The following is a 24,146-nucleotide window of genomic DNA, read 5'->3' on the forward strand; positions in this document are numbered from 1 at the left end:
GTGATAGTGGGGAAGCCCTTTAATCTGCCTCTCTGAGTTTTACTTTCTTCATCTGTAAAAAATTGTTTGTACTGTTTTTACTGTGTGTGTGATGTTTGCCAAGTAGAAGCTCCTTGAGGGCAGAAGCTGTGTTTGTTCTTAAATTATTATTATTATTTTTTGGTCTGTTATCACCAGTACCCTCTCAGGTTCATAATAGATGCTCAATAAATGTTTGTGAATTGATTTATTCTCCCACCCTTTTCAGATATGGCATTTTATATTTCTGTGATGTTATAAACTTGTAAGGCTTATTTCTTCTGTGACCCGTCCCTATCCAGAGCAAGGTTACTTTGGTTGAGACCTAGTTTCCTTTTAGGGAACTTACTCGTTTGTGGAAAAACACTGTTTAAAGAAAGATAACTTTAGGGCAGTCACAGAGCAGCCTTTCTAGGTGTCCATGGAATGCAGAGGTGGAGGGAGAGAGGCAGGTAGATGATCTTAAAGGTTCCTTCCAGCTCCAAACTCCGAACACTGAAGTTCAGTAAAGGTTTTAGGTGGTATTTGCTGCGTCCCCAGAATCAAATGCACTTCCCAAGTCCAAGTCATAATGTATGAGTCTGAGTTTGGCACCTTTTCCTCTTCTCAGATGAAAAAGTTCTTACCATTGATTTGATTTTGAATATATGTTTTTGATTAAATAAATTGATGTTTTTGTGAATTAAAGCTTGACATAGATATCACATTGTGCTCCTTTGAGTGTTATTTGCATTAGAAGGACCAGCCCTACTACCTGAGTTTCTGTGAATGTTTCAGGCAGTGCTCTGATTTACTGAGCCAGGCGCAGTACCATGTGGCCCGTGCACGCAAGCAGGATGAGGAAGAGAGGGAGCTGCGGGCCAAGCAAGAGCAAGAGAAAGAGCTATTGCGGCAAAAACTGCTGAAGGAGCAGGTTCTGTTGGCTTGTTCCCTCTGGGGGGGAGGGGAGAGCAGGGGTCTGGAGACACTGAGAGCAACCCTTCTGAGAGTGGGGGGGGGGGGAACCCTCAAGAGGCAGCATCTTGTGGCTGGGGCCCTCAGGTGTGTGGCCCTGAGCATGCTGACTGACCCTCTCCTTGGTTTTTGTGCTGCACAGGAAGAGAAGCGTCTCCGAGAAAAGGAAGAGCAGAAGAAGCTCCTGGAGCAGCGTGCCCAGTACGTAGAGAAGACCAAGAATATCCTCATGTTCACTGGAGAAGCCGAAGGGACAAAGGAAAAAAAGAGAGGTGGTGGCGGCGGAGGCGGGGGCAGGGTGCGTATTCCTCTGGGAGATGGTGGAAATGGTTCAGTAAGCTGACTCACAGCTACAGAGAGTAGCTTTCATTGTAGAATTTTTAAACATTTGATCCTGGCTCAGCCATCATTCCCTGGTTACTTACTAAATGGGATTTAATGGATAAATGGAATGGAAGTTTTATTAAGGGCCTACTGTATACCAGGCATTAAATTTAAGAGCTTTACAAATATGGTCTCATTTAATCTTTACAACGGCCCTGAAAAGTAGGTGTGATTATTAATCCAGTTTTATAGTTGAGGACATTAAGGCAAGCAATTTAAGTAACTTGCCTGGGATCACGCAGTTAGTGTCTGAGGTTAGATTTTAATTCAGATCTTCCTGTCTTAGGTCTGGAGCGCTTTTCTTTGCTCCATGGTGCTATCCCAATGGACCTGTAAAGTCTAAATAGCTCTGATAGGGTAAATAGGTATAGTTCCCTTTTTACTGTTTTTTATTAGTACTCAAATGTGCTCTACTTATCCAAAAGTCATTGATTTTGGTTTCCTTTGGGTTTTAGCGTTCTAAGAAGGGAGGTGAGTTTGATGAATTTGTCAATGATGACACTGATGAAGACATGCCTGTATCCAAGAAGAAGAAGAAAAGGAAAGGCAGTGGGAGTGAACAAGAAGGGGAAGAAGAGGAGGGCGAGAGGAAGAAGAAAAAGCGGAGGCGGTGAGTTAGTAGTCAGGGAGCCCTTAGCTGTTTTTTACCTTCCTAAAAGCAAAGTGTTTTTCACATATTTGTACTAAAGTCTAGACATAGCTTAAATTTCTTTTGGCTTCTGCTGCAGAGTTTAGGCTCAGAGGACTGGCAGCTTGTGCTGACGGCACTAAGTACTTTGTCCTTCCCCTGTGCATATTTGCCTTCCCATCTTCCAACTGAGGTCTCCTTTGGGCCTCATGATATTAAAATTATGTGCCATTCTTACACCCATTTTCCAGATGAGGAAGCTGATGTTGAGAGAATTTAGGTGCTTTGCCCAGAGTTACAGAGCTCCTGAGTGTCTGAATTAGGATTCCAGCTCAGAGCTTCCTTACTGCTAAGTCCTGCACTCTGGATGCAGGACACCTGGCTGCACTAAATTGTCATAGGTCCCAAAATTCAACCTCTTATATCCCTGTTTCTGGTAGTCTCACCTCCCACTTAGCTAGTCTTTAAAAAATGAATGATTTAATAGGTGTATAAAAAAGTAGCTGTTAATCTCTGACACTGCTCCAAGAACTGTGGGCGGGTTTACAGCAGAAAAATCAAGATAGTACAGTTGGAGAAGGGACCACATACAAGACAATTTATTTGCAGGGGAATTGGAAGGAAGTAATCCAGGTGTAGCAGAGGGGTTAGAAGGCAATGTCCATTGTCCTTGTATGGTTAGACCTGGTGCTCCTCCAGCTTCCTAGAAGGATTAGGCAAGGTAAATTTTGTCTTCTAAGGAATCAAGCCTCTGGATGGATTTTGAAGAGAGAAAGATTTCCTTCTTTCCTTGCCTTCCCCCTGCTCCTAACCATATACCACCTTATACCACTTTGTGTTCTGCATAACAAAGATAAGGAATTTTGACATATAGCTGGTTCTGATAGATGTCATAACATCTGCTTTTCTCTGATTATTAGTGAACATAAACGATTTCTATAGTTTTTGATTTCTAGGCTTTTCTGAAAAGCAAAGAAAGTACATGAAGAAAATGAGAGCAGAAAATAGATCAAAATAGCCATGAAATATAACACCAAGTCAAGGAAAAAACCTGTAGTGGAGAATATGGGTTAGGGGATTATGGGATAGAGCTAACAGTTTTAATTCCACATCTACAAACATCTCACAGAAATCTATGAGCTTCTCTGGTGTCTTGGGCCTTTCCTTCAGAGCCCAGAAACACCTGCCCCAGCTTGTGTTCTGTTGGCATGACAGCTTTTGGGGACCTGTGATGCTCAATGCCACAGGGAAGGCTGAGAGCAGGATTTCTATTAAGTTCATAGTGCTGATATTTAGAACATTTTTCACCATTTGATATTCTTAGACATTTTAGTTCGTTCTTTTTTTTTTTTTTTTTTTTTTTTTTTTTAAAGACAAAGATTGTTAACTGGGGGCTGTGAACTTGAAATATGAATTTTGAATAGCTGTGTTTCAGTATAATTGGGTTCCTTTGTAATCCTATGTATTTAAAAACGCTTTTGTGAGAAAGGAATTTGTAGCTTCACAGGAGACCATGACAAAAACAGTTAAGAATCCCTGCTCAGATGCTTTGTTTGCAACAGAATACAGTGATATTTAAAGACCTTGAACAGATCTACAATATCTCCAAGTTTTATCTGTAAATTGAATTTTTTTTTTTGTGTGTGTGTGTGTGTGTGTGTGTGTGTGTGTGTGTGTGTGTGTGTGTGTGTGTGTGTGTGCTTAAAATTGCAGCATGGATCTTTTGTTTCTAATCATTTACAAAATGAATAACAACATTCTATCCTCTCTAGCTTTGAGATATTATTGGGTGCAGAAGAGCCTTGGTACAGCCCTTCAGATTACTCACCTACCCCTTTCAGTAGTTGCTTATCACAGATCTGTGTAAAGCTCATCCTGCATTAGATTAACAGGAGGAAATTGATGTTTCCTAAGTTTGTCAGCACATCTTTCCTTTTTTTAATATTTTACTTTAACATTCTTTCCTTTCTTCCCTTCCCTCTCCCATCATTGATAATTCAGCAGTTCAGTATTGTACGTGTGTAGTCATGCAAAACGCCAGATGTTCTTTCTTTGTGTAGATAGTGTTTTTCATTGTAACTTTTTCAGAGTTGTCTTGGAATACTGTTTTACTGAAAATAGTTATGTCAATCACAGTTAATCATCTTAAAATATTCACTTTGCATCAGCTCATGAAAGTCTTTCCGAGTTTTTCTGAGCGTTATCTTGCTCATCATTTCTCAGAACACATTAATACCCCATATATTTTTGTTCTATAAGAAATGATAAGCAGGCCAATTTTAGAAAAACTTGGAAAGACTTAACAGGAACTGATATTGAGTGAAGTGAGCAGAACCAGAAGAACATTGTACATAGCAACAGCAAGATTGTATAATGATCAGCTATGATAGACTTAGCTCTTCTCATTAATACAGTGAACCAAGACAGTTCAATAGACTTGGGATAGAAAATGCCTTCTATATCCAGAGAAAGGCCTATGGAGACTGAATGCAGATCAAGGGATATTATTTTCTTTTTTTGTTTGTTTGCTTTTTTCCCTTGATTTTGTTCTTTTTTTTTTTCCATAACAAGACTAACATAGAAATATGGTTAAAAGGATTGTATGTGTATTGCTTTCTTGGAGAGAGAGAAGGAAGGAAGAAAAAAATTTGGAACTCAAAAATGAATACTAAAAATTACCTTTACATATAATTGAAAAGTAAAATATTGTTGAAATTTTAAAAAAGGAAAGGAAAAGAGAAAAAAACAATAATATTCTATCATAATTACAAACCACAAATTATTCAGCCATTCCCCAATTAAAAGGCATCCCCTTAATTTCCAATTCTTTGCCTGCAGAAAAGATCTGCTATAAATATTTTTTGTACATATAGGTCCTTTTCCTTTTTTTGTTTTATCTCTTTTGGAATACAGATTTTGTAGTGGTATTCCTTGGTCAAAAGATATGATGGAAGGATTTATAGCTCTTTGGACGTAGTTCCAAATTGCCCTGCAGAATGGCTTCTGTCAATTCACAACTACCAACAGTGAATTAATAATCTCATTTTTGTCATATCCCCTCCAACCTCTTAACCAACCTAACAGGTATATATGGTAGTATTTCAGAATTGTTTTAATTTGCATTTCTTCAATCAATAGTGAGTTAGAGCATTTTTTCATATAGCAGTAGGTTGCTATGATTAATTCACCTGAAAACTGTTCTTTATCTTTTGATCATTTATTAGTTGGGGAATGGCTCTTATTTTTATAAATTTAATGCAATTCTTTATTTGAGAATTTAAGAAATGAGGCCTTTATCAGAGAAACCAGCTTCAAATTTTTTTCCCACAATTTTTCTTGCTAACTGTATTTCACCCCATTTTATTCTCTTCTTTCTCCCCCTTCACCCTGTCCCTCCTCAAAAATGTTTTGCTTCTGTCTATCCCCTCCCCCTACCTCTTATTCCCTTTATCTCCTATTATCCTTTAGGGTAAGATGAATTTTTGTACCCAGTTGAGTGTAGCAGATTTTCTTGAATGCATAATTTTTACAGTATTGTGCCATGTGTGCATAGAGGAAGACTCTAGAAATAGAAAACCTGGTCTTTATCCAGGAGATCATTGCAGTGTAGTTATGGACACAAAATATAATATGTCATGTAAAAGTATAACAGTATCCATGCTCGAGATACTTTTTTAATAGACATAAATGTTACTTATGTTCTTTGTCTCTTTATATTAAGACCACCAAAGGGAGATGATGGATCTGATGAGGAAGAAACTGAAAATGGCCCCAAGCCGAAAAAACGTCGTCCCCCTAGAGCCGAAAAGAAAAAGGCTGTAAGTCCCCTCTGTGGGGTTTTCGTCACAGTTCATCTGTATGTTTCAATTTGGGGAAAGAATCAAGGATGAATTTCAGTAGGCATGTGGCACTCCTCCCAAATGAGGAAACTTTCCAGCAATGCAGATCCCCACCTTCTTTGCAATTTCTCAGCATATATAGCTGCCTAGAGAACTTGCTTTAAGGCTTTTGGATTCTGAAATCAGCTCTTTTTCCATTATATCATGTTGCTTCTCCTTTGTTGGGTAAATAAGATAAATAAGACAGGTGCCCTCAAGAATCTTACAATTTTGTGGGAGGTAATATGTTTACTAATGAAGTAAAAGGACTAGGTTGCAAGCCAAACATTTGTGTTGCTCTATGCAGAGGGTATTTAGCATGGTAGTGCATTCTAGTGGTAGAACTAATAATAATAATAGATAGATAGCATTTACATAGCTCTTCCTGTGTGCCAGTCCCAATGCTGAGTGCTGGGTGATGATGGTCTCCTATATCCTTATCATATCCCTGGAGTTAGATGCCATTATTATCCCATTTTATAGATGAGGAAATTTAGGTGAACAGAGTTTAAATGATTTACTCAAAGTCACACGGCTAGTAATTGTATGAGGCAGGATTTGAATTCTAGTCTTCTTGACTCCTGGCCTGGTACTATCTACAACATCCCCTGGTTGTTTAGAAAATGGGAGCAAAGGTATGGTGTTGGGTAAAGTAGCAAATTATGAAAGGTTCTCAGTGAGGTTGAGATAGTACCTTGTTTGATTGGTTCAAGGAGAGGAGTACTGGGAAATAAGATTGACCGAATAGCATGAAAGCCCTAAATGCCATGGGTTGGGTTGTATTCATTATACAGTGTAGGCTTCAGGAATTAGAGAAAGTAAGAGGGTATCATTTTGTATACCCTAAAAGTAACTACCTCACATAATGAGACTGGGGTACAAAAGTGTTTTGTTTAAAATTATTCAAATTACTTACTTTTTGATTCTGCTTTATATAATCAGTTTAGCAAAATTGCCTAAAATTACAATTTTTTTTTTACTGATTGTATGATCTTTTTTTTAGCCTAAGCCAGAACGGTTGCCTCCTTCAATGAAGGGAAAAATAAAATCAAAAGCCATAATCTCATCAAGTGATGACTCTTCAGATGAAGATAAACTTAAAATTGCCGATGAGGGGTAGGTATTTTTTTCTCTTGGCAAGTTGTTTTGCTCTGGTAATGTGTGTGGTTGAAAATAATTGGTAACTAAGTCTGTTTGCTTGAAAAAGCTTTGTGTTCTTGTACCAGGGAAGAAATGGAGTTTGGAGGGCATAGGATGAAATCTGAGTGCTTTCACTAGTACTGAGTGCATTGCTAATACAGAGTGTCCTCTGTGTTTTTCCTTCTTCTTCCCTGCCTCTATTTTCCAGCCCCAGGAGGAGAATAGTGGGCTCTGGGTGTTATTAGGATGGAGAATGATGAATAGGGAAAGAGAGTTTTGTACTAGGGGGTTTCTCCCTTTATAATACTAGCCTAAGACAAACAGAAGGGTCAGAAGACTTGAGCCTCAGGCTGCCAAATTATAACAGCATAAAAATTGTCCTCCTTATTCAGTCCAATGAGCTATTCAGCCCACGATTCTCTTTCTGCAGACACCAAAGGATGTGTTGCCGAAGGAGATAGTTCTCTTCTTTGATATCAGCCTTAACAATTTGGGGAATGTGCCCAGAAACATCCCAGTTCTCTTCATACCCCATAGCTGAATTTCTCTTTGCTTTTTTTGCATCCCTCCATATTTTCAGAATATATACTTCTTCAGCTAATGAGTGCTCTGTTTGTAATGATTCACATATGAAATACTGCTTTCTTTTCTTGAGCTTAGATTGTTTCACAAAGGCTTCCTCATCCAGGCATGTGGCAAACAAGTCTCTACTATTCACTTTTTCTGTCATTTGTGTGACTTCAACAATAGTCCCCAAGCCTGCTTCTTTCCCAGCTGAAATCTTTTCCATCTTTTAGAGGTCACCAACTGTCCACCTGATAATTGAGCATCCATTACAACATTCCCTCCAAATAATTATCAGGCCTCTGCTTGGACATTTCTTATGATAAGAAACACAAGACTGCACAAGGCAGCTCATTTTGTTTTGAGACAGGGTTAGTTGTTAGGAAGTTCTTCTTGATATTAAACTGACACAGCCCAAGTTCTCACTTTCAAAAAACAATTCTATTTTTTTCTCCTATTTTTTTATGTAGTTGATTTTTTGAATCAAAACTCAAGATATTATATCTGTTACATTTCAGTTTCATTTTGTTAGATTCTGCCCATGAGTCTAACTAATCAGTTTTGAGCCTCAGAGGAGTTGAAGCAGAGATTGTGGCTAAATGATACAGCCCTGGGCAAGGACCGAGCTTTATTTCCTGGGAATTCTTGGAAATCTACAACTTTTCTTGGCAGCAGTGATAGTAGTCCTTAGAACACCCAAGAGGACTATGGAGTTAAGAAGGATCCTGTCCATTGTGCTGACCCTTACTCTCCTCCCAGAGTTCACTAACTAGCAAGTGTCCTTTGCATTCCTTCCTATTCTGTGGGTTGGTTGGGTCGCCCTCATTTTGTGCTTCTTGGTACATTTCATCCTTGAGTGGGATAGGCTTCTCCCTGATCTGTTGTTCACATAAAGAAGTCCTGATTCCCAGGATAGGAGAGAGTCTTAAGTCATATAGAAAACTTTCTTCTTAGAAGAATTTTACAAATCTTCAAAAACCAGTAACAAATACATTGCTATAATTTAGGTGTTTAACATTCTCCACACCTTTGAGAGGCTTTTATCTAAGTAAGTTATGGGGTTTTGCCTTAACTTTTGTAAACTTTCCCAAGAATACAGTTTTATCCCTTTTTTCTTCACTTTGTAATTTTATGTTTGGAATAGTTCTACACTTTGAAGAAGCCCAGGCACTGTAGGGAAAGAGAGCATGCCCTTGGGTTTGTTTTTCATTTATGCAGCTCCTCCCTGTTCCATGCTTGCTAAATCCCCAAAGATGAGCCCTCAGTGTAACGGGTGCTTTTGTTTGTCAGACATGCCAGGAACAGCAACAGTGATTCAGATGATGGTGATCTACGCAAGAAACGAGTGATGTCTGAGAGCGATTCGGACGAGAACCCCAATCAGTCTGGGAGTGAAGCAGGCAGTCCCCGGAGATCCAGTATACAACAATCAGAAGATGATTCTGACAGTGACCAGTCAGCTCCAAAGAGGAGGCGGTCAGCATCAGAACAGTCTGACAATGAATCTGTCCAATCAGGAAGGAGCCACTCTGCAGGTTCTGACAATGAGTCCCGACCAGCTTCACCAAGTGCTGATTCAGACCGGGAGTCAGAGAGAGCCTCGGATAATGAGGCTTCTGCTAGGGGATCTGGGAATGACTCGGAACCAGAGGCCTCCAACAATGAGGCCTCTGAGCGGGGTTCTGATGATAGCGATTAGATTTTCATTTGTAAATAAGCTACATTTCTGGAAGGAAACCTTTTTTTTAATATATGAAAGCTGTGAAATGCTTGAAATGTTTAGTAAAACTTGTGAAATTTTTCTGAAGGCAATTTTTTTCTATCAGATTATATATTACTAAGCCCTGAGAGACATTTTCTTTTGCCAGAGACCAATATTTGAGTTTCTTGTGCAAATGAAGTCTACTCTCCTATGTGGAACAGAGCCACCTGTCATATGTGAAAATTACACTTAAAAATAAAACCAAAATTTCAGTCCTTCCTGGAGTAGTTTGGCTGCACTGTTGGCCTACATCCCAGGTCCTCTATGTGTTTAGCTGCATTAGATAGATAACTGATTTTTTAATAAAAGGTGCAAGGAAATATCTATTTCCTTTATCACCTTTTCATTACTATCTTTGTCTTTCTTGGGAAGTAAATCAAGTCTTTTACTTTCCAATTAGACACATAATTTGCAATTGCATCAAAATGCAAGCAAAAGAGCAGGTTTTTTTTCCCCAAAATCAATCCTGCAGAGAAGTCAATTACAGGCATGGCATATAATTCCTTGGGAGAAAAAAAAGTTTGAAAAGACCCCTTATTAGTCAAATATAAAGCTCTGCCTAAGAAAACCATTTAATAAAATCTCTTGTTACAAGCTTTTGTGGATAACCTCTTTTGCTTTGTTACTAAAGTGGGAAGCAGAATGCCCTGCCCGCAGTATTGATTGGTCAACTGAGCAAGGAAAGCGTGGCTAGGCAATAGTTTATGTGAAAACTATCTGAGACTTTAAGGAGGCTGCAAGTTCAATGTGAGCCAGAAGTTATGATTGCCAAAAAGCTAACACCATAATTTGTTGTGTTAAGAGTGAGATGTGAGGTGGCCATCCTTTCCTGCACTGTGCCATCTATACACACATCTATGGTTTTGTGTTTGGTTCTGAAGTCATTAACTAGAGGTCAGCAAGAATTGGTGAAAGATTCGGAGGTCATGCTTAGCCTGAAGAAGAAAAGAATTGCAGAGGATATAAAAACTCTTCCAAGTATTTGTCATATGGAAGGTGGACAGAAATTGTGTTGTTCAGAGACAGAGCTAAAAGCAACTTGCAAAAGTTGGAAAGGGGCAAATTTGGGCTCATTAGGAAAAGCTTCAGAACAGGTAGATCTATCTGTAAAATGAAACATTTATAGGAAGTAGTAACACCCTTTTTCCCTTCCCCCCACCTTTTTCAAGTTTTCAATAAAAAGGCTGAATAGGATGATCACTCCTTAGGATCACTCTTAAGAGGACATTCTTAGTCAGTATAAGTTAGATGTGATAGTTTCAGAGCTTTTTCCTGCTCTTGAGCTTTATCTTCTGTAAAATGAAGAAATGATTGAGTTTAACCTCCAGTTCTAAATCTTTGTATAGTTATAGTCAATAGAGGACCAGTCTTGGGAATCAAGAACACCTCCATTCAGGTTCTGCCTTTAACAATCTGTGTGGCCATGGGCTAGGTTTGCCCTTTTAACTCAACATGAATCCAAATGGCTAAATTCATCATTTCCCCCTCCAAACCCTTCTCATGTCCAGAAAACTTCACTGTTTCACTTGATGTCACTATACACTCCCAGGTAGTAGGCTAAAAACCCAATGATTTCTGTAATTCCCCACCTTCTCCATATGTCTCAATACCAAACACCCTTCATATCCACTTGTCTTCTGGAATCTTAGAATTGATTAGAGTTCTAAAAACTTCACCATTTTTCTGGATAATGTTGCACTGAATAATATTGTTCTAGTTGTGCTCATTTCACTCGGCTTTAATTCATAGTTGTTTTTTTTTTCAGTTTCTTCTGAAATTGTCTATTTTGTCATTCCTTATGTTGAGATAATCTAATATATTCGTATATCCTGATTTGTTGAACCATTTCTCAATAGGTGAGCACCCCTTTAATTTTCAGTTTTTTGCTAAAGAGTTGCTTTAAATATTTTTACATATATAGGTCTTTTTTCATCTCTTTGATAACAGAGCCAAATGCTATGCACACTTTAATAACTTTGGGGGCTTAATTCAAAATAGCATTTCAGAAAAATATACCAATTCACAATTCCACTAATAGTGCATTAAGTGTGCCTACTCCCTTCAGTTCTTCCATTTATTATTTTCTCTTTTGTCTTCTTTGCCAATATGATTACTACGAAGATAAGTATTTCTCTAATAGTAATTTAGGACGTTTTTTATGTGATTGTTGATAGATTGGATTTCTGCCTTTGAAAATTTCCTGTTCGTCTCCTTTGATAATTTATTGGGGCATAATTCTCAATCTGAAATTTGAATAAATTTCTTACATATTTTGGAAATGATTTCCCCCAGTTATGTTTTCCTTGTAGCCATAGGATTTCATCAAATTCAAAGAGAATGAGGATAGGAAAAAGCTTTGAGAATCATAAGAATATTTTTTAGAGTTGGAAGGGAAGAAGCCATCTTCTTACTTTTACTGAACTTAAGCGAGTTAGTAGGGTTACACGGGTTGTAAGAAGTATCAGAAGTCCTTTGCTTTTCTCTGTGGAGGTTTATTATTTCTACCTTGGAGAGAAGCTATTAGGGGTATACTTAGGTTGGCATTGACATAGCCCATTGCTTCCCTCTTAGTGATCTATTTCTTGCTTTATGTAGGAGTGGTGATGATTATGGTAGTTGTGGGGGCAGTTGTGTGTGTATGTGTGTGTGTGTGTGTGTGTGTGTGTGTGCACGTGTGTGTGCAATCATTTCCCTGATATTGGTCAAAGGGCAGTCCTCTACCCTCTACCACTAAACCTAGTAATAGGATGAGATAAGGATTGTCCCTGAGATTTCTGGAGCCAAGATGATGGAGTAGAGAAGTACTTAGCCAATCTCTTTCAAAAATCCCCTCCAAACAACTTTAAAATAATTCCTCAGATCAAATTCTGGAGTGGCAGAGCCAATAAAAAAAATCAGACTTGAAACATTCCTCCAGCCCAAAATAACAAAGAAGTTTGGAAAGACATGGGGTCTTAGGTAGTCATGGATTAAATACCAGTGGTGAGGTTAGGTGGTGGAGACAAGCATCAGCAACAGCTTTGGCAGTTTTTAAGGCAGAGATGATAAGGGACCTAATCAGAAAGAAATCATAGGGTTACTCGTGGGCTAGCACTAGACTAAGGACCAGAAACTGGGAACTCCATTGCCTATACCTACTTCTGGGTTACAGTTCAAGGGCAAAGAGGAAGACTTTTGGTCAAAAGGGACAGAATGATTTTCACCCTCAAGAGATCAGGAACTCTTGAGGAACTGTATCATTTCTGGTTCCAAGACAGGAAAGACGCTAAGGAGTAGTATCAATTGCAAACCCAAGGGATTGGGGGCCTTTCCTGGATATGAAGCAAAGTGAAGAACAAGAGAGTAGAGACAACTCCTCTTCCCAACTCACATTACATTGGAAATATCCACTCCCCAAACTATCACTAAAAACAGTAGTGTAAAAAAGCCTAAAGCTCGAGACAGATCCCACTCCATCCCCCCAACTTCCAAACCTAACTGTTCCATGCTCCAAAGCCCAGTTTTAACAAAAATAGTTCCAGATGAATAAATAGGGTGGAAAAATGAGTAAACAAAGAACCTAACTGAGATAAAAAATTGACTATGATGACAGGAAAGATCAAGACATAAACTAAGGAAAAGCTAATGAAATCAAAACAGCAACAAGGAACGCCTCAAAGAAAAGATGTAAACACGAACCCCACAAGAATTCCTGAAAGAGCTCAAAAAAATTTTCAAAATCAAGTAAGTAATAGAGGGAAAATTAGTCAAAGAAACGAAAACAAAGGAAGCAAATTATGAAAAAGACAACAGCTTGGTTAAAAGGCAAAAAAAAATACTGAAGAAACACCTTAAAAACAGTTGTCAAAGGATATGAATAATTTTCAAATTATGAAATTAAAGCTATCTATGGTCATATAAAAATGCTTTAAATCACTATTGATTAGAAAAAGGTTCATTAAAACAACTCTGAGCTATCACTTCATACCTCTCAGATTGGCTAAGATGACAAGAAAAGATAATGAGAAATGTTGGAAGGGATGTGGGAAACTGGGAACTAATTCATTGTTAGTGAAGTTGTGAAATGATCCAACCGTTCTGGAGAGCAATTTGGAACTATGTCCAAAGGGCTATCAAACTGTGTATATCCTTTGTCCCAGCAGTGCCATTACTGGGTCTGTATCCCAAGGAAATCATAAAGAAGGGGAAAAGATGCACATGTGCAAAACTAACTATAGCAGCTCTTTCTGTGGTGGCAAAGAAGTGGAAAATGAGTAGATGCTCATCAGTTGGGGAATGGCTAAATGTAGCAGCTCTTTCTGTGGTGACAAAGAAGTGGAAAATGAGTAGATGCTCATCAGTTGGGGAGCCCTGGGTGAGAAGGAACCAGGATCTAGTGTATGCAGAAGCAGTGGGGCAGTGGTGCTACTGGCTGCAGGCACTTGCTGGAGTGGGGAGCTCTTGGTTTGGTCTTTCTTGTTAGAGGGGAGAGCTGAAGGGAACCTTAAGGTACCATTCCTCCCATCCCATGATTAAAGGTGCTTTTACACTAATATCTCTTATTAAAGCAAAATGAGCCGGCAAAAAAGAAAGAATCCCACCATTGAAGCATATTATGGTTTCATCATCAAAGGAGGACATTTTAGTAAAAAAAAAAAAAAAAAAAAGTTTCTACCCCAAAAAGTGATGTGAAATGGCTCCCTGCCCAGAGAGAATTTATAGAACTCAAAAAAGAATTTAAAAATCAAATGAGAAACACTGAGGAAAAACTAAAAATAAAAACCAAGAAAAACAAGAAGCTTATGAAAAAAAATTAACCAATTAGAAAAGGAGGTACAGAGTCTTAAAGATGAAAATAATTCTTTGAAAATTAGAATTGGACAAGGGGAAGCCAGTAAAGCACAAATTTATCAATAGCCACAATAAAAGACCATAGGTCCTGGAATCATATCTACCAACAATCAAAAGAGCTATGTCTGCAGCCAAAAATATCATATCCAGCAAAATTATAATTTTGAATGAGAAAAAATGAACATTCAATGAATTTGAAGATTTTCAGGACTTTCTGTCAACCAAACCAGAACTTAACAGAAAATTTATCATATAAAAGATCAATTTTTAAGGAATTTAACATGGACAAACTGTTTAAACATGGGCAAATTATTTATGTTTTTATATACATATATATGTAAAAAGCAATAACAAGATAGTTCAAAATAAAGATTGCCAGAGTTAAGGTAAAAATAGTAAAAAAAAAAAAAAAAAATTTACAGATGAGGTGCAGAGAAAGAATAGACACAGTGGCATTAAAGGGAAAGAAGAGGGGTCATAGTTCTGAAAACCTACTCACATCATGAATAGGTTCAATAGACAACACTACATATATACCATGAAGAGTATAGCACCCTCCAAAATCTATAAAGAAATAAGAGAGGAGGAATGAGTGGAGGGGGAAGCAAAGGATGAAGAAAGTAGACAAGTGAGGCATCCTTGAGTAGAGGGAGATTATAAGGCAAGTTATAGAGCAGAATTTAATTAAAGAATCAGAAGGGATAGGAAAGATGTGTGTGGATGTGGAATGTGTGGATGTGTGTAAGTGTGTGGATGTATGTGTAAATAAACCTATATAAATGCATATATCTTTTCTTAACTGTAGCCTTTACTTGGGAGTGGGGGGGGGGAATAAAAGAGGGGAGAAAGGATAAAGTAAATAAGATGCACAACAGAGAACCAAAGAACAATTTACAAGGAAGTAAAGAAAAGAATATTCATGAATATAATTTCTTCTACTAATTTGTTGTTATATATTTTGAATCCTCCCTGATGTTCTGCTAGCATATGACAATGTTCTCTTTTGTTTTACTTTATTTTGTTTGTATTTCTTTTTTTCTTACTGTTTTTTTTCAAATAAAGTAAATTTAAAAAACAGTTATATGCATTAGTGTTAATAAATTGATCTTGCTCAGAAAAAAAAATTAGAAGTACACAAGGAAGCGTTTTTTACAGTGTAGGGGAAAATGTTAGGGGAATGGGCAATGCTTGAACCTTATTCACATCTAAATTAGTTTCAAAAAGGAGACACACGCACACACACACATTTAATTAGTAATAGAAATCTACCTTGCTCAATAGGAAAATAGGAAAAGAAGAGAATAAAAGCAAGAGGAGATAAGTAATAAAGGGGAGAACAAATTAAGGGAGGCAGTGATCTAAAGTAAAACAGACTTTAGAAGAGGAACAGTATAAAAAGAAAAGAATATGCACACTGAAAAATGCACACTGAGTAATCATATTGACTATGAATGGGATGAACTTACCCATAAGAGGGAAGTGAATAGTAGAATGGAGTAGAAACCAGAATTCAATAATATATTGTTTAAAGAAACACACTTGGAATAGAAAGACATACACCGTTAAAATAAGGGATTATTTTTATTATGCCTTACCTGAAGTAAAAAAGGCAGGTGTAGCAATCATAATCTCAGACAAATCAAAAGCATAAACAGACCTAATTAAAAGGGATAAACAGGAAAGAACATTTTACTAAAAAGGTATCTTAGACAATGAAATAATATTATACTAAATATACATACATACATACATATTGAACCAAATGGTAGAGGATCCAAAATCCTAAAGAAAAAAGTAAAATAAATTATAGAAGGAAACAAACAGTAAAACTATACTTGTGGGGGGATCTAAATCTTCCTCTCTCAGAGCTAAATAAATCTAATCCAAAAATAAACAATACAGAAATTAGATATGATATACCTCTGGGAGGTAAAAAATGAATGACAATATAAAAGAATATACTATTTCTCAACTATACATCACAAAAACTGCCCATATCACAAAAACTCACAACCAACAGAAAAGCAGTATTAAATATACCCCTTTCAAATCTATAATTCAATAAAAATTAAATTAATAAAGAGCCATAGAAATATAGAGAAAAAGCTAACTGGAAAATAATCTAAAGAATGAGTGGGTCAAAGAACAAATCACAGAAATACTTACATTAAAAAGATTAACAACAATGAAACAACATTCCAAAATCTGTGGGATGCAGCCAAAGTAGTACTTGGGGGGAAATGTATATCTTTAAACACATATATCAGTAAGGGAAAGAAAGAGTAGATCAATGAAGACATGCATCTTAAAACACTAGAAAAAAGAACAAATTTTAAATCCCCAATTAAACACCAAAATGGAAATCTTGAAAATCAAAGGAGGTTAATAAAAGTGAAAAATTAAAAACAAACAAAAGAACAAAAAAACCAAGCAAACAAACAACATCACAAATAGCACTGAAATAATTTAAGGGGAAAAAAAATGCTGAGGAGCTGGTTTTATGAAGAAATCAACAAAATAGATAAACTTTTGGTTAATTTAAATTTAAAAGGGTGTGTGTGGGGAGAGGGAGAAAACCAAATTACTAATATCAAAAGGGGAAAAAATAAATGTACCACCAATGAAGTTAAAATTAAAGTAATTATTAGGAGTTATTTTGTTCAGTCATATGCCAGCAATATACGTATATGGATAAATATTTACAAAAATGTAAACTGTCAAGATTAACAGAAGAGGAAATAGTTATCTTAAATAATCCTTTCTTAGGAAATGAAATTGAACAAGCCATTAATGAAATTCCTAAGATAAAAATCTCCAGAACCAGATGGACAATTAATCCCAATACCATATAAATTATTTGAACAAAGAGTTAAGAAGTCATATGAAATTCTTTTTATGACATAAATATGATTTTGATACATCAATTAGAGAGCAAAAATAGAGAAGAAAACTATAGACTAATTTCCTTAATGAATTTTGATGCAAAATTTTAAAATAAAATGCTAGCAAGGAAATTATAGCAATATATATTATGGCCAGATGGGAGTTATACTAAGAATAGAAGGTCGGTTCAATAGAAAAATTATCAACATGATTAACCATATCAATAACAAAACCAAAAATATTCTGTGGTTATATATATATGTATATATTTTAGGTGCAGAAAAAGTCTTTGAAAACTTGACACCCATTTCTATTGAAAACACCAAGAAGCATAGGATTCATGGAATCTTTCTTAAAATGCTAAAAGTATTTATCTAAAACCAAAAGTATGCACTATCTCTGGCTAAAAAAAATAGAGTAATGATCATGGCAATTTAATGTTTGATAGACTTTTCAGGTAAGAACAAAAATTGCTGGGAAAAACTGGAAAATGGTTTTGAGAAACTAGGTATAGATATATCATATACCAAGATAAGGACAAAATGGATAAATGATTTAGGTATAAAGTATGATATCATAAAGAAATTAGGGGGGGTTTATCTGTTAGATCTAAGAATAAGGGAAGTGTTTATGACCAAACAAGAGACAAAGGAGATTATAGGAAGCAAAATAATCTTTTGGATTATATGAAATTAAAAAGCTTTTTAAAAAACAAAACTAATGCAGCCAAAATTAGAAGGAAAAAAGAAAACTGGGGAAAATTTTTGTAAAGTTTCTCTGATAAAGGTCTCATTTTTTCAAATATAGGGAACTGAGCCAAATTTATAAAAACAAGAGCTAATTTTCAGTTGACAAATGGTCAAACAAGCAGTTTGCAGAAGAAGAAATCAAAGCTATCAAAAGTCACATAAAATATTCTAAATCACTGATGATTAGAAAAATTCAAGTTAAAACAATTCTGAGGTATCATCTCACACCTATCATACTGTCTAATATGACACAAAAGGAAAATGACAAAAACTGGAGGAAATGTGGGAAAATTGGATCTCTAATGTATGATTGGTAGAATTTTGAACCAATCATTCTAAAGAACCATTTGGAGTTACACTCAAAGGGCTATAAAACTATTCTTACCCTTTGACTCAGCAGTACCATTATTAGGTCTCTATTCCAAAGTGATTATTTAAAAAGATAAAATTACTTAATTGAAGAAAAATATTTATAGCATCTCTTTTTGTAGTGGAAAAGAATTGAAAATTAAGGGGATGCCCATCAATTATAGAATAGCTGAACAAATTATGGTATTTGATTGTAATGGAATACTACTAGTGCTATAAGAAATAATAAGAAGGATGGCTTCAGAAAAACCTGGAGAGACTTGTATGAACTGATGCTAAGTCCAGTGAATTGAACCAGAAGAACACTGTACAAAATAATAACACTATTATAAAGGTAATCACCTGTGAAAAACTTAGATACTTTGATTAAGACGATGATCTAAGACAATTTCAAGATGCTATCCAACTCCAGAAAGAGAACTGATGAACCCCTACTACAGAGTAAAACACACTTTTTAAAAATTCAAAAAAACCTTTTTTTAAAAAAAAAATATTTTTTGTTTGTGTTTTCTTTTGTAACATGACTAATATGTAGATGTTTTGCATGGCTTCACATGTATAATCAAAATCACAGTCATTACCTCTTCAAAGTGGGGGAGGAGAATTTGGAATTCAAAATTTTAAAAATTGTAATTTTTTTACATGTAATGAAGAAAATAATTAAATAAAATTGATTTTTAAAAAAGATTGCCCCCAAACAATAATTTAGCTATGGCTATATTCCTGGACAATTAGTAATTCTGTAGACAAAAATATTTTGCATGGCTCGATAGACTTGAATTCAATCCAATTCAATGAGGAAATCAGTAAATGCAAGATCTGTACAAAATAAATATAGAGTGGGAAATTAGAACAATCAGGAAAGATTCTTGTAGGAAATAAGACTTGAAAAAAAATTAGAAGTTCTAAGAGACAGAAGTAAAGAGGGCAAACATTTTAGGCATGAGAGGCCCATCTATGCAAATGCACAAGAGTAGAAGATGGAATGTGGCATACCAAGAACACTAGTAGGTTGGTTTGACTAGAACATCGAGATTCCAAGGGAAAATAATTATGTAATCAAGAGCACAAATCTAGGGTACAAAAGGGCAACAAGATTAGACACTATAACTGGCAAGGAGAAGGGCTTACATTTTATTTTAGAGGCAATAGGGAATTACAACAAGCTTCTTAAGTAGGGAAACTTCATGATCATGTCTGGCCATTAGCAATGTCAATCTTCATAGAAGTATTGGAGATGCATGAGACTAGTTGCAAGGAGACTAATTAAGAAATAAATGCAATAGAAGATTGCAGAGGTGATGGGTGCTCAAACTTAGGAGCCTGTGGTATGAGTGGAAAAAACAAATATGAAAGATATTGAGGCAGTAGTGGTGATAGTCTTAAGAGTAACAGAAAGATAAGAAAAGGGTTGGGCTTAGGAATAGAAATGGGTTCTGTTTTGGACATGTTGAAGGGGAGGGGCCTATGAATACATCCAAATGAAGGTGTCCAGTAGACATTTGGATGTGGCATTAGAAAGAAAATAATTAATATATAAATAATTGTGTAATGTCCGGGCTAGCTTTCTGGAGGTCCTCTGGAGGTCCTCTGGAAGGGCCTTGGTTTCAGCAGGATAGTCACCATGAGGATGGACAAGAATAGAACCAAAGTCTTTATTGTCTCCTGCACAGTCTGTGTCTGTCATAGTCTGACCCGATCTCAGTCTGACCTAGTCTCCTCCAGCAGTCTGCCAGTCTGCCAGTCTCAACCAGTCTCAGTCTGAGTCTGACTTTGTCCCCAGTTCTCTCAGCCCTTAAATACCCTATTACAATTACATCTTTACAGTATACTATGTATAAGCCAATCTAGAATGATTATACCATTATATCATACTAGATATATATGAATTAGAGAACCATTATCTCATCAATTCCACCGAGTTAGCACCTTGTTTCAAGTATATGTCTCCAGAGTTCCAGCCCTCTACAGTTATGTGTGTAGAAATGAAAGAAGAATTCATACAGAGTATAGACTGATAATTTACATAGCATTATACATGTGTTAACTCATTCAATCCTCACAAGTACCCTGTGAAGTAAATTCTATTATTAGTTCCATTTTATAGATGAAATGATTTGCTAGGGGTTCACACAGGCAGTCAGTGTCTGAGGGAGGAATTGTAGTCATCTTCTTGAGCCCAAATCCAACACTCTATCCAATTTTTGCCAATCTAGCTACAACACTTCCACATACACAGAGAAGTTAAGAAGGATAAGTTAAAAAAAAAAAAACAAAACACTGGAGTTTTCAGTAAAGACACCATTAATGTTCTTGGTCAAAGCAGTTTCAGTAAAATACTGGGGGCAGGAGTCAAACTTTAGAAGTGACTGAAAATTGGAAGCAATGAATGTAGATGGACTCTTGGGATTTTGCTTCTGAAAGGGAAAAGGGGATATGATGCCATAGTTTAAGAGAATGATAGAGTCAAATGAAGCACAAGAGAGATCTGGGCACGTTTATAGGCAGCAAAGTAGAAATCAGTGGGAAAGGAGAATTTTAAAATTACCAAAAAAGAGGAGGTGATCAAAATGAGAGGTTCCTAGAGGGGACAGAAGGAAACAGAATCAAAAACAAAAGTAAAAGTCCTCCTTCAAATACTTCTGGCATGAAGTTAGTTTATCTTGTCAGCTGGTACTAGGGCATAGTGGAAAAAACATCTATTTTATATCAGAAGACCCGAATTTGAATCTGCCATTACTAATTTTGTAACATTTGGGAAGCTGAGTTTTTCTTACCTGGAAAATAGCTCTTTAAGGTTTTCCACTCATTTCATATATGTCAACAACCCTGGAAAACAGGTGCTGGGTTTTTTGTTTTTTGTTTTTTTTCCCCTGAGGCTGGGGTTAAGTGACTTGCCCAGGGTCACACAGCTAGGAAGTGTTAAGGTTTTTTTTTGTTTGTTTGTTTGTTTTTTTTAATATTCCTATTTTATAGAAGAAAAAACTGAAATGGAGTAAACTCAAGTGACACACAGGGTCCCACAATTAGTAAATCTCTGAGGCAGGATTTGAATTCAGGTCTTTCTGGCTCCAGACCAAGTTCTTTTTTTACTTTAAAAACCTCAAAGTTAAAAAGTGAAAGTACAAGAGTTCTCAGTTCCTTTCCCACTCTAGATATCTTCTGAACTAAAGTCCTCCTCTGATCTCTTACTATGATCTTTTGCAGTGTGACCCTAGCTTCTCAAAGGTTATGCCAAATGGAGCATAAGTACAGGTAGGCTCAACCAAGGTGGAAAGATTTCTGCCATAGACCTGATGAGTAGACTGTGTGTCTGTTGTGTGTAGACCAGTCTAGACAAGTGTGAAAAGGCTTGTTACCAGAGAGCTAGATGCCAACGGATAGATTTTCATACCAATTCAAATTACTGTGCCACTTACTAAGGAAAAGAAGGGTTGTAAGGTCATTAGACATGATGTGACTGATTGGATAAAATGCTGGACTTGGAATTAAAAAGAAATGGGTTTAAACCCCACTTTGAACATTTAGTTTCTATGAAAATCTGGGTCAGCCATCTAAGCACTATCTGAGTTTCCTCTTCTATAAAATGAGGACAATAATAGCACCTACTTCCCAGAGATGTTGTAAGGACCAAAGGAAATGACATTTTTTATTATAGCTTTTTATTTACAAGTTATATGCATGGGTAATTTTTCAGCATTGACAACTGCAAAACCTTTTGTTCCAACTTTTCCCCTCCTTCCTCCCATCCCCTCCCCCAGATGGCAGATTGACCAATACACATTAAATATGTTAAAGTATAAGTTAAATACAATATAAGTTTATATGTCCATACAGTTATTTTGCTGTACAAAAAGAATCGGACTTTGAAATAGTGTGTAATTAGCCAGTGAAGGAAATCCAAAATGCAGGCGGACAAAAATAGAGGGATTAGAAATTCTATGTAGTGGTTCATAGTTGTCTCCCAGAGTTCTTTCGAGGTTCAATTCATTACTGCTCTATTGGGGCTGATTTGGTTCATCTCATTGTTGGAGAGGGCCACATCCATCAGAATTGTTGTTGAAGTATATAATGATCTCCTGGTCCTTCTCATTTCACTCAACATCAGTTCATATAAGTCATCCCAGGCCTGAAATAACATTTTAAAAGTACTTTGTAAACCTTAAACAAATATGTAAGGGCTGGTGGAAGAGCCCTTTGGTTCATTTTTGTTTTTTGTAGTCCCAGTTTTTGGCAGTGTCTGACATTTAGTAGGTGATTAATAAATGTTTTACTGAATGATTAAAGGAGTACTTAAACCAATGAAATCATGGACTTTTTGAAATATAGAAAGAGAAGCAGAGGAGGCACCCACAATCCACCAACAGGAATCTCTCAAGCATTTAGTATATGTCAGGCATTGTTCTAAACACTAGGGATACACAGAAAGGCAAAAACATAGTTGCTGGCCAAAGGAGCTTACATTCAACATGAAAATAACTGAGTATAAATCAGAAATAATCTCAAAGGAAAGGGAGAAATCAAGTCAAAAACATTTATTTAGCACTTACTGTGTGCAAGACACAATGCTAAACACTGGAGATGCAATTATAAGGAAGGGGGAGGGAAGAAGGGAAAGAGGGAGGGGAAAGGGAAGAAGGGAGAGAGGGAGGGAGAGAAAAAGAGACAGAGAAACAGAGATAGAAATAGAGACAGAGAGACAGATGGACAGAGAGACAAAGAGAGACAGAGAAACAGAGACAGAGAGAGACAGAAAGAGACTAAGAGAGACAGTGGGGAGGGAGGGAGGGGGACAGAGACAGAGAATCAGAGAGAGAGAGAGAAGAATGAGGGAGGGAGGGAGAAGGAAGGAGACGGAGAGAGAGAGAAAAAGAGAGACAGAGATAGACAGAAAGATTAAGAGATACATGAAGGAAAGGCTGGAAAGAAAATGAGGATGGCATCGAGTAGGAAAGAATGAAAGGGAAATCTAAGAAGTACAAAAGAAGAATGTCTTCTTTGTGCAAATGTGGGGACCTAGGCAGTCTGTCCTGTCCCCTTCTTCAATGGAGGTTGATGACTTCATGGTTCCACCCTCCAATCAGAAGACAAAGAGTACCAGTGAAGTGTGAATTACCAATCCTGATTGATGACATTTCCCAGTGAGGACGTTCCCAGGGACCTGCTAGAGAAGTTGATATCCAAGTGAGTGTAGCTGGAGGGACTAGTAATGGGGGGAAGTGGGGAAGGTCTTTTCCAGAAGGCAATATTTAGACTGAGACCTGAGGGAGGTAAGAAGGACAGAAGGCCTGGAGCAAAGAGATGGAGTGTCCTATGTAGGTCATAAACAGCAACAAGGTGGATTATAGAAAGTGTAGAAAGCAATACAAGATTAGAGAGACAGGAAGGGGACAGATTGTAAACAGGCTTTAAATGTTAGATAGAGCGTTTTATATTTGATTCTGGAAGTGATGGGGAGGGGGTTGTTGAAGGCAGGGATAATAGATACATAGATTCATAGATGATAGATAGAAAGATAGGTAATCATGGCATTTCGTGGCACTTAACACAATGCCTGTATATAGTAGACACCACATAAATGCTTAATCTCTCCTCTTTCCTTACTCAACAATCACCCTCAGATTTATATACATTATATACATTACATAGTGGGCTTCTAGCATCTGCCATCTATTTGATGTGCAAATCATTTAACCTTTCTGGATCTCAGTTTCCTCAGCTGTAAAATAAGAGGATTGGTCTCCATGATGTCTGTGGCAACATCCCACTCTAAATAGAGATGCCCAAATTGTGACTTTGTTTCTTTTGCAAAGTGGAAAAGGTTCCTTCTTCCTCTTAGATACCTAATGGTACCCAGTTGTCATGGTTACTATAATCTAGAGACTAAAAACATGCTTGCTTAGAATCCAGGATTCTTGATATTTGTTACCCAAAAGATCCTTGTTCATTTTCATTCATCTCAACCATGGGAGTGCTGGGACAGAGTC

General features: G+C 36.8%; 1 protein-coding gene across 1 annotated transcript in view; it reads left to right on the top strand.

Moving 5' to 3' along the window:
- CTR9 (CTR9 homolog, Paf1/RNA polymerase II complex component) overlaps window positions 1-9,922 on the top strand; it is a 29,103-nt gene extending 19,181 nt beyond the window's left edge. The window contains exons 19-24 of the mRNA XM_074273241.1: window positions 796-931; window positions 1,115-1,270; window positions 1,812-1,966; window positions 5,706-5,802; window positions 6,866-6,978; window positions 8,857-9,922. Coding sequence (XP_074129342.1) covers window positions 796-931; window positions 1,115-1,270; window positions 1,812-1,966; window positions 5,706-5,802; window positions 6,866-6,978; window positions 8,857-9,265 — 1,066 coding nt within the window. The 3' untranslated portion in view covers window positions 9,266-9,922. The remainder of the gene's footprint in view (window positions 1-795; window positions 932-1,114; window positions 1,271-1,811; window positions 1,967-5,705; window positions 5,803-6,865; window positions 6,979-8,856) is intronic.
- Window positions 9,923-24,146: the final 14,224 nt, after the last annotated feature.

This window comes from Sminthopsis crassicaudata, chromosome 6 (genome assembly GCF_048593235.1).
Source record: "Sminthopsis crassicaudata isolate SCR6 chromosome 6, ASM4859323v1, whole genome shotgun sequence".
Classification (NCBI taxonomy): Eukaryota; Metazoa; Chordata; class Mammalia; order Dasyuromorphia; family Dasyuridae; genus Sminthopsis; species Sminthopsis crassicaudata.